The 10,263-nt window shown below is 45.9% G+C and overlaps 1 protein-coding gene across 2 annotated transcripts; it reads left to right on the forward strand.

Moving 5' to 3' along the window:
- Window positions 1-507: 507 nt before the first annotated feature.
- ccdc186 (coiled-coil domain-containing protein 186) lies at window positions 508-9,715 on the forward strand. Of its 2 annotated transcripts, none has more exons than XM_037278700.1 (16): window positions 508-659; window positions 1,390-2,255; window positions 2,402-2,528; window positions 2,836-2,964; window positions 3,398-3,610; window positions 3,687-3,806; window positions 4,450-4,554; window positions 4,816-4,914; window positions 5,970-6,056; window positions 6,128-6,270; window positions 6,669-6,924; window positions 7,003-7,192; window positions 7,668-7,760; window positions 7,852-8,080; window positions 9,149-9,368; window positions 9,437-9,715. In XM_037278700.1, the coding sequence occupies exons 2-16, from the start codon at window positions 1,411-1,413 to the stop codon at window positions 9,518-9,520; spliced, it is 2,940 nt and encodes a 979-aa protein (XP_037134595.1). In that variant the 5' UTR covers window positions 508-659; window positions 1,390-1,410; the 3' UTR covers window positions 9,521-9,715. The 2 variants fall into 2 exon arrangements, with proteins under 2 accessions (XP_037134595.1, XP_037134596.1); XM_037278701.1 differs by having other exon boundaries at window positions 7,668-7,748.
- Window positions 9,716-10,263: the final 548 nt, after the last annotated feature.

Below are 10,263 nucleotides of genomic sequence, written 5' to 3' on the forward strand. Positions count from 1 at the left end.
AAACTGCAATAATTCAAATTAACTCACTGTTTCGACAAAAAGTTCGACTTTTCCTGGCGTATTCTTCTTTTTTCCGGACGGCACGTGCTGAAAACTAGAAGCTCACTGCTCATGCGCAATGACACAAGCTGCTGATTGGTACATTTATAGTGTTGGCTCGTGCGTGAACGATTCGTTCAAAATTATTATTATTATTATTATTATTATTATTATTATCATCATTATTGGGGTTTTTGTTGTTGCTGCTGCTGTTGTTAATATTGTCTACGTATTTTGCATACACATTGTAAAGTACAGTGACAACGTATTTGTTTGATCAAAGTTAATTTAGTTCATTTAATTAAAAAACTATTAATCAACTATAACTGAAACAATTATAAATGAATATGTTTTATTTTAAATATTTGTACACGTAATTTACATACGGGGGAGTAGTTACTCTTCCACTTACGTCAGACGTCACGAAAGGCTTTGCCTCTGATTGGTTCGCGTCTTCTGTCCGTTCCCGCCCAGCCGTGGCCATATTTGTTGATGTGTCATTCCAAAAAGGACTTGTTGGGTTGACCAGCTGGAAAGACAGACAAAGTCACGGCTCAAAGTTCACCATTAAGTTCAACCCGAGCTGCTCACTCGTTCCACTCATGGATTTACCACACTCGGTGGGTGAATATGAACACACTATTCTATCAAACGCTTGTTTTCCTTCAAGGAAATGATTAGCTAGCTGACCTGCCTCCTTTAGGCTAGCAAAGCTGTCACTATCGCTACAAGCTAAAGGTTTTTGCGTTACAAATAATCAGCGCCGGCTATTGCTTTCTTGAAATACATTGTTCTGGCGTTTGCCTGTTATTAACTTGATATTACTGCAGTATGGGAAGCTCAAGACGTTATGAGCAAGGTTATAACACTGCAAGCTAACACCTGCATAATAAGCTTGACCGTCTGTGAATGGCTTCAAATGAAGCATAAATCAAGTTAAGGAGCATATTTTGGTTTGCTAGGCGCGGCTGCGACAAAAGGTTTTTCCAAAGGGCTTGTGTTATCTTGACAGCTGACATCTGTCAAAAGGAGCATCCATGCCTATTGCTGCTTGAATGCAGCATTTTCATAATACATAGAAAACATTCAAGGTAGATAAGAAGCTGTCCATTAAGTCTCTTTATTCTGTAACAAATATGAATAGACAAAGCTGTGGGTATTATTATTATTATTTAGCAAAATCGGGAAGCATAAGAGAATAACGAATATTGCTGGGATTCTGTTCACAACCCAGTGAAGCAGGTAGTATAAGTTTATTTTAGGTATCAGGTTGAATAAAGAGCCTAAAAGAATATTTGGGGCGCTTCAGTCAGTCTGCTATTGTGTAATTCATCTCCCTCTGTTTTTCAGATTTGACGCACAGAAGGTACCATGGAGCTACCTGATCCAGCCTCGGACGCACACGTGATGGAGGAGTCCAATGTCGAGTTGAAAGGAGGTGAATTGCCACAGTTACAGCAGCTCCAGAACTGTGAAGTAGAAAAACAAGAACCCGCGTCAGATGAATGTACAGCAGAGGAATGTATGCAGACAAAAGGTGACTTTATCAAAACTAAAACAGATCGTCTTGCAAAGACAAAGATCGAAGGACAAGATGGAGGGGGTGAGCTGGCATCCGATGACAACTGTGATAGTATTACATGTTCAAATGAAGAGGAACAGCCGTCACCTTTTTTAAATGAAGCGGCTTCAGGCGATGCGGTTGAAGTTTCCCACGCCGTAGAAGCTATATTGACTCTTGACAAAGACGGTTCTCCCAACGGCAACGACGAGTCGCCCGTCAGCAAGGAGCCGTCGCCACAGACCCGCAACGGATTAACTGAGAGTCTGTCATCCAAACACTCCCCCCCTGACTCCACGACCACCACATCCGGCATCTCCAACGGCCCCTCCACCCCCTCTTCGGACACCATCAGCTCCTCCCTCACCTCCAGCCCTCAAAGCGGCACCAACAGGTCGGCGCCCTCCGATTCGACGTCCAGCCCGTATGACACGGACTGCAGCCGGAAGCTGATTTCGCAGATCCAGCGCTCCCTGTCGCAGGAGTCTCTGTTGGACGAGCTGGAGTCGGAGCTGATGGCCTATCAGCTTCCCGAAGTCGAACGGAAAGGAAGCCCGCCTGTCAATGGAGTCCCTTTGGAGCAGGAGGACTGCATGTTGGTCTTTGAGAAGTGTGTCCAGTACAAGTATGCGCAGCAGGAAAAGTCCATCCAGAGGTAAACTCTAAAAATGTTCTTTTATTAGTCTCCCACGTTAAATAATTTAAAAAAATTAAGTTCCTCAAACTGTTGAGCTCCTTCATCTTTTATCTACTTATCACATTTGCGCTGATTTGATTTAAAATTGCCAATGTGTTGTGAAGGTTGCTGGAGGAAAACAAGCGGCATCAGGATCTCATCCTGGGCATCTGTTCCGAGAAGGACAACATGAAGGAGGAGCTGAAAAAGAGAGACGAGACGGAGAAGCAGCACATGGGCACCATCAGAAATGTTGGTGCTATTTATTTTAGATGTCGACCAAAATCAAATCATTTTATTTGACCACAACTTGGTGGCCTACACCTGCTCCCCTCTGCGGTACAGAAACTGCGAGTGTTTCTGTTCAGGACAAGATTTTATCGGCACAAATTGATACTAATCACATCCCAGACATATAAGGCAGCAGTTAGGGCAGACCCAAACAATAACAGAATCAGATTACCTGACTAATTCTCTGCGCAGGTGAGGCGTGGCCTCCCCTCGCCGACCGCCATGACGTTCACCCTGTTTACCGTCCAATCTGTGTTTGCGTTGACAGCTGGAGGGAAGGGTTACCGAGCTGCAGCGGGTGCTGAAGGAGTCCCGGGACAAACTCATTCAACAGGAGCAGGCGGCTAAAGCTAACCTGATGCAAACGCAGAAGGAGATGTCCTACCGGCTAGAACAGGTAAAACAGTTTACGGTGGCACGAAAAGATCTCATCACGCAGCAAACACTGTCAGGGCAAGAAGAACAATTCTTTTCTGTTGGCCATGTCGTTATTTTGTTGATTTTTCTTTTTTTTTTGCATCGCGCTAGGCAACAAGCAAAGTGTAAGGTTTGAGCACGTCAAACTCGTTGTTGGAAATAATAACCTGTAAAGCAAATAGGCATTTTTCATCCAGAACCGTGCACACTGCGTTGCCACATTATCAGAGTCAGAGTTTTTTTTTTTTTTTTTCCTTCACACCCGACAAGTTTTAATTTCACCGTCCATTGAACAAAAAGAGCTCGAGTCTCACCATTTTTGTCACGTATTGCCGCCGAGGGGTTTCGAAAGCTGCCCATTTTAAGTCCCCTCACTCGGTCATGAAATAAAAGCTCCCCAACTCTCCCTTCAGGCGAACAGGAAGTGCGAGGAAGCACGCCAAGAGAAGGAGAGCATGGTGATGAAATATGTGCGGGGGGAGAAGGAGGCCCTGGACCTGAGGCGGGACAAGGAGACTTTGGAGAAGAAGCTGCGGGAGGCCACCAAGGAAGTGGAGCACCAGGCCCGACGAGGAAACCAGCTTGCCCAGGAGAGAGGCCGCCTGCAGCATCTGTGCGACGCCAAGGTCTTTCGGAACGGAACGTCACAAGATGTTTCTTGCCATCGTTTGCTCATTGCATGTTTTTCTGCTTTGCTCGTAGGAAGGCGAAGTCAGCCGGCTGACTCGAGAGGTGGAAAAGTTGAAGGAGGATAACAACTCCCATCTTATTAAGGTCAAATGGGCCCAGAACAAACTCAAGAGTGAGGCTGATGCCCACAAGGCAGGTGGCATTTGGTTCTAACTGCTGAGCTGGATTGAAAGTTAAAATGAAGCATATATTTCATTGTATTTGACACAAACAGAAAAGGGGGAAAAAAAATCTGTAATGAGAATGTGTTCCAGTTCTTTTGTTTGAACACAAATGAGAAAACAGCAACTCAATGTAGAAACCTGGTGAATCTAAGCAAATGAAATGTTATTTTGAAAAGCAATCAAGAATCGTTCACGCGGTTAATTAAATTGACTCCCAACTCCATTTTCAGGCAACATTTTGAAATGTCATTTTAATGTCGATCGTCATCATTTAAATGTAACCTACTTGTTCATAAGAGGTGGTAATCATTTTAGATTGCACGAGCTCCCGACAAAAACAAGATAAGTTGTCTGTATTTTTCATTTGATTGGCAATGAAATGGGAGGGAAATTATACAGTAATGAACCCGCAGGAAACGCGTCATTTCGGTCTTTCTTGATAATGACTGTAATGTTGTTGTTTTTTCCCTCCCCCGGGGGAAGGTAGTTTGTAGCCACAGTCCATTTCAGACCGATTAAATGATGGCTGAACCAATCTACAGTCTTAGTAAATCAAATGAGAATCGTTTTTTGTCGATATCTGAATCGTGTGTGTGTGTGTGCGCGCGCAGGAATCTAAAGACAAGCTGAGGGACATCACATCCAAACTGACGCAAGCCAAAGAAGAGACGGAGCAGATTCGCAAGAACTGCCAAGACATGATCCGAACATACCAGGTCTGACACATTTTATGGGATATTTAAGTATGATATTTTGTGTGATTTTATGTAGTACTGGGGCGAAACACAATCTTCCAACTGGAGGGGAAAAAAATAATATTTTTCTCATTTCATACATTTTTAGAAGTGAGGATCAGCAAAGAAAACCGGTTAATCAAATTATGTACTTTCCATAGATGCCGCGTGGTGGTGCTAAAGAGCTGCTTTCTCCCGAGTCCTCAACTGCAAAACGATGAATGATGATTCTTTGTTCTGCAGGAATCAGAAGAGATCAAATCCAATGAGCTGGATGCTAAACTGAGGGAGACCAAAGGAGAACTAGCCAAACACATGCAGGAGCAAACGGACCAATTAGAGGTGACTCCATTTCGTCATCCTGGCGGCTTTTAATATATTCCTATTAAACACAAATCAACACCTGATAGTCTTGAAGCACAAAAAAAATTCTTTCGTCACATTCGCAGGATTAAGTGCCTTAGCGAGGGAACGAGCGTGGACTTAATCCAAACACAATGGCCTGTTTTTTTTCGTTGGTTTTTTTTTTTTTTTTACATCATCCTCTTTTCTAAGAGGAAGGACAATTTAAATATAAATGTCCTAGAAATGATCAATATGAAGCAGAGCATTCGGACAGCCGGCCCAAAAGACGCCGCCCACTCCCTGTCTGTCTTCCCGCCGCCTCGCTCATTTACCCCGTGAGTCTCAAACTAAAACGCAGAAATAGAAAGCTCTCAAAGCGCCTGTTGTTTTGCGTTAGACGTCAACATTTCAATTTACACGCGCCGCTCTACTTTGTCTTCCCAACCTTCGCATTTAATACAACATAACATTGCTTTGCCTTGATTATATAGTGCCTTCGTTTTGAAAAATATTGCCACTGTCTACTAAACAAGGCATTCACAAAAAAAAAATGTTCTTCCTTAATGGTAGTTTGTTATGCTCAAGAGACAGTCATAAATTATACAAAACGAAACTCCATTAGCATGGAAAGAAGCAGGCAAGTCATGAATTAACGGAGCAAATAGCAAATATATTTTCCTCTGTCTCATTTAGTGGCAGGTTGTCGTGGATACCGCGGCCCACTAATAGCTTCTTGGAAAAGTTGACTCTCACCAGTCCTGTTAATGGCTTTGTTTAAAAGATGAGACAAAACATCATTTCATGCCGCTTTCATATTCCTAATGAGCGCGCCGAACCACGGAAACAATTTGATTTCAATGAAGCGGCTGTAAAATCAAAATCAAACAGACGAGGCTTTATACTATCAATCTATTGCGGGTTGAATTGTCGAAAGCGATAAGTAGCTTGCTTGACATTATTGCTTTATTTGGATGCACAAATCTATTCCTTAACAATTTGGTGACAACGAATCAGTTCTATTCCGAGGTTGAGAGTTTTGCGGCTTGTCGCAGGTGCACCGCGTGAAGGCCAAAGAGCTGGACGACCTGAAGAGGAGTTACAAGGAGAGCATGGATGAGCTGGACGCGCTCCGCACCAAGGTTTGTGTCAAGGCGTCGGCGCCCCGTCACCGCTGACACGCCTCCGCTAACCGGCTTGTCACGCTCCGCAGCTCAAGTGTCTGGAGGACGAACGCCCCCGCTGGGAGGACGAGCTGAGCAAGTACCGCGAGATCATCAACAGGCAGAAAGCCGAGATCGGTCGCCAGAGGGACGAGTTGAACAAGATGGGCGCGCTGCAGGAGGAGCATCAACGGTATTGGCCCGACGGTAGAAAAATAAAAGCGCAATTAACACATCCGAGAGGGTCTTTTTCCAGCCTGATGTTTTTTTCGGTCAAGTCTATATGACTCGTATTAAAAAAAAACAATTGTGCTTTGCAAATGTATTAGCCCCTCTTGTACAAAGAAAGATGTCACACTAAATAGTTTCGACACAAATAAATTCCAATTGAGGTCTTTGTTCGAATGAGGTTTTTGATACTCGCGACGGACAACGTGACACACTTTTCTGCCTTCCCATCCATGTCATCTGCTTTCTTGGCCTCGGCTTTCTCCCGTGACGCTTGTGGCCTACTTCCAACCTCATTTGACTAACTCCTCCATTCCATTCAAAGCACACCTCCCTCCAGTTAATTGATTGTTTTGATGCCAGGGCCCAACAAGAGCTCACGTCTCGGTGCAATGAGGTCGAGTCGCTCAACGGCCAGATGGAGGACCTCCAGCGGGACGTGCAGGGGAGCCGGGAGCGCGAGGCCGAGCTGCTGGGCTTCACCGAGAAGCTCAGCAGCAAGAACGCCCGCTTGCAGTCGGAGAGCAACGCCCTGCAGTCCCAGCTGGATCAGCTGGGCGACCGCTTCGCCGAGCTACGAGCCAAGCTGGAGGAAACCGACGGCGCCCTGGATGACAAGGTTGGGCTGGAGCGCCGCTTTGTTTTCGTATGATCGTAAGGAGCATCCGTGAATGACGCTCACCTCAACGTTTTGCAGTCGCGCCGGCTAAAGCAGGAGGAGGTCCTGAGGCAGCAGGAGGTGCGAGCTCTGCAGGAGGAGAGGACCGAGCTGCAAGGCGAACTGAGCCGGCTCAAGACGCGAGTGGACGAGTTGAGGGACGAGCTGATGACTCAGAGGAGGAAGCAAGCGGCCAACATCAAGGACCTGACCAAGCAGCTCACACAAGGTCAGGAATGATTGAACCATTTTGGTGTCAGCCACAATGAAGAGCAACGAATCCTTATTAGCATGCTAGCTCCTGCTTTTTACTCTAGTCACATTCGCCAAGTTCAGCGTTAGCAAATGCTTGGAAGGTCGTTCAGCTTTCCTTAAGGCAGCCTGTGATCATTCCTCAGAGTTCGTCCGCCTTGATGACAACTTTCTTATCTTACTGAAGTCTTTCCCGAGCTTAGCGTGCACACGTTCTCATTTTTATGAGCGCAGACGTGAGGAAAGTAATAAGGTTTCACTTGGGCGTTAATTCAAATTGAAGGATTGGAAATGCACACGATTGAAGCGTGTAATGCACAGGTGTCAAACTCAAGGCCCGGGGGTCAGATACGGCCCGCCGCATCATTTTATGTGGCCCGCGAAGACAAATTGACTATGATTCCAATGACAAATCTATTTTTCCCCCTTTCTTCCTTTTTGTTCTGTCTCAGCTCGAAAGAGACTGGACCAGGTCGAGAACGGAGGCTGCGACCGCGAAGGCGGCAGCATGGGTAGCCGATCCAGTTCCTCAGGTGCTTCGCCTGGTTTGTCCCAAATCTTTATGAGAAGTGCCTATAAATTATCAATGCCCATTTTGTTTTGTGACTCTAATGAACCGTGACCTTACTCCCCAAGGCTCCTTGAACGCGCGCCACGGGGGCGGAGGCGAGGAACGCTGGCCGGAGAGCCACTCGGGTTCCTCGACAACGGCGCCGACGGTAGACAGCTTCCCGGAGGTGGATAAGGCCGTGCTGGTGGAGCGCATTGTCCGTCTGCAGAAGGCGATGGCCCGCAAGCAGGAGAAAATTGAGTTCATGGAGGATCACATCAAGCAGCTGGTGGATGAAATCCGCAAAAAGACCAAGTGAGTGTCAGTGGAGAAAAAAAATAATCATAATTAACCAATTATTTAATAAGGCAGCAAAATGAATTTGTGTTTAAAAAACATTTTTTTTTTTTTTTTATGCAATGCGTGTAGAAAATAATTCAATGAGGTGAATTTATCTATTTACAAATACCATATACGTAAAATTGTTGCTTTGACGAATCCTAATAATCAAAAAGAAATAAACCCATTCCAAGTAAGCAGTATTGGAAAAATGCCTGAATGAATGTAGCTAATAAATATTCCATGCCTCTTGTGTATTAATCACGTCCTGATTTCCATTGACCTTGAAGGACAGCATATGCTGAGCCGCGTTAATAGCAACACACTAACACAGACACTTACAAATTCCTACCTACGCTCCGTCCCGTATGCCGCCATTCATTAAAAGCTATTTATAGCAGCATCGCAGGCGTGGGCGGGGGCCTTAGAATGAATTAGCATGCATCTTTAGTGATTCATATTCACGGTCGCTCAGAGAAGTATGTGAAGGGCGTCGGCACAATGGCACCCGAGTAACCCTGGGCAGCGGGGAGTCCCCGCCTCTTCCTTAATCGACTCTCAGAGCTGCTTGCCACTAAATCCATTTCGGTGTCATGAGCTAAATCCATTGAGTTAAATCTATTGATTAGCAAGGGTTTTATGAAAAGGGGTCCACTGAGGTCCCGTATCAGATTGCTCTCTGCCAATGGCCGTCAATTGCCATTTTGGCTCAACCTACTTTACGATTCAGGACACATCCCACGGTCGGCGAGCTAAAAATAACCTCGGAAAATAGTCACTGGAGTAGCAAGGAGGATGTGGGAGCGGGTTGTCGCGCTTTTTTGTGCGTTTAGTTAGTTCTTATATTCACTCGGCTTTTGTCAGCACATTTGTTATCTTCCAGGTGAAATGCTGACTCCCCTTTTCGTGCGGCTCCAGCTCACGCCTCCTAAAATTAGCATCTCTGTTTCTGTATTGTCACTTGCTGTTTTTTTTTTTTGGGTCACTTCTCAGTAAAATGCATTTTCAAGTCAAAACCTCCGACTGACCTCGTCTTGTGCACAGAATCATCCAGAGCTACGTCCTAAGGGAAGAGTCGGGGGCCCTCTCGTCAGAGGCGTCGGACTTCAACAAGGCCAACCTGAGCCGGCGGGGGGGCATCATGGCTTCGCTGTACACCTCCCACCCGGCCGACAGCGGGCTCACGCTGGACTTGTCGCTGGAGATCAACAGGAAGCTGCAGGCGGTGCTGGAGGACACCCTGTTGAAGAACATCACTCTCAAGGTACGCTCAAGATTGGATTCGCTTCTTTGTCCGCATTTGAAAAGCAACGTCCTTTTCTCCACGTCCAGGAGAGCCTTCAGACGTTGGGGGCCGAGATCGAGAAGCTAATTAAACAGCAGCGAGACCCCGTAGACGGAGCGAGGAGGAAGTAAGTGAAGGACTGCGGAACTTTAGGATGCAAATGTGCCAGTAGCGTCCTTTGTCATCTTCTCGTTACCTTGCCCACTTACTTGAATTGTTCTGTCGACTTTGCAATCGCTTTGGTGCAACGGATCGCGATTTCCTCCGGGGACTTTTTTTTGACGGCTGTGACGGGCCATTATTCTGAATGTAGACTGGGGATTGTCGCAAAGGAAACGGACCAAATATGTGTGCGTGTGGGGGGGTGATTTTGTCTCCAGGTTCTCTGTTCAACAACGCCATCCGCCAAGTAAACCTCAATGCCAAATTCTTTTTTTGAAAAGAAACTTGCACGACCCCATCAAAACGTAGCACTCCAAGATGTGAATTATTCGTGTCCTTGTCACTGAGCTGACGTTTCTGCTGCTTGGTAACGGCAAAGCGTGCAAAAATCTATCCAGGGACGAAGTGCAATGTGTGCCCTTTCTTTTGATTTTCATTTATTTTGCTTTTCATTGTGTTTGCTCACCTTCTTCTTCCATTTCAGCGTAATAGGCGTTTGGTTTACTCCTCACGTCCGCGCCGGACTTGTCCGGTCTTATTGGCTGGTACCAAGTTGACTTTGATTAGTGTTCCATTTGGCGCCGTAATCCCTCTTTGCTTTTAGGTCACACGCGCGCATACGAGATGAAGGGAACGACGGCCGGTCGATACAAAAGGTCTTTATTTGATCTCATGCGGCAGCGGCAGCGCCGCCACAACAAACTGTTTCATG

The sequence above is a fragment of the Syngnathus acus genome, chromosome 19 (genome assembly GCF_901709675.1).
Source record: "Syngnathus acus chromosome 19, fSynAcu1.2, whole genome shotgun sequence".
Classification (NCBI taxonomy): Eukaryota; Metazoa; Chordata; class Actinopteri; order Syngnathiformes; family Syngnathidae; genus Syngnathus; species Syngnathus acus.

Coding starts and splice junctions, on each gene's coding strand:
- ccdc186 (XM_037278700.1), top strand. CDS start 1,411: ATGGAGCTACCTGATCCAGCCTCGGACGCACACGTGATGGAGGAGTCC. Junction 3,807..4,449: donor GTGAGGCTGATGCCCACAAG/GCAGGTGGCATT, acceptor GTGCGCGCGCAG/GAATCTAAAGACAAGCTGAG. Junction 6,057..6,127: donor TGGACGCGCTCCGCACCAAG/GTTTGTGTCAAG, acceptor CACGCTCCGCAG/CTCAAGTGTCTGGAGGACGA.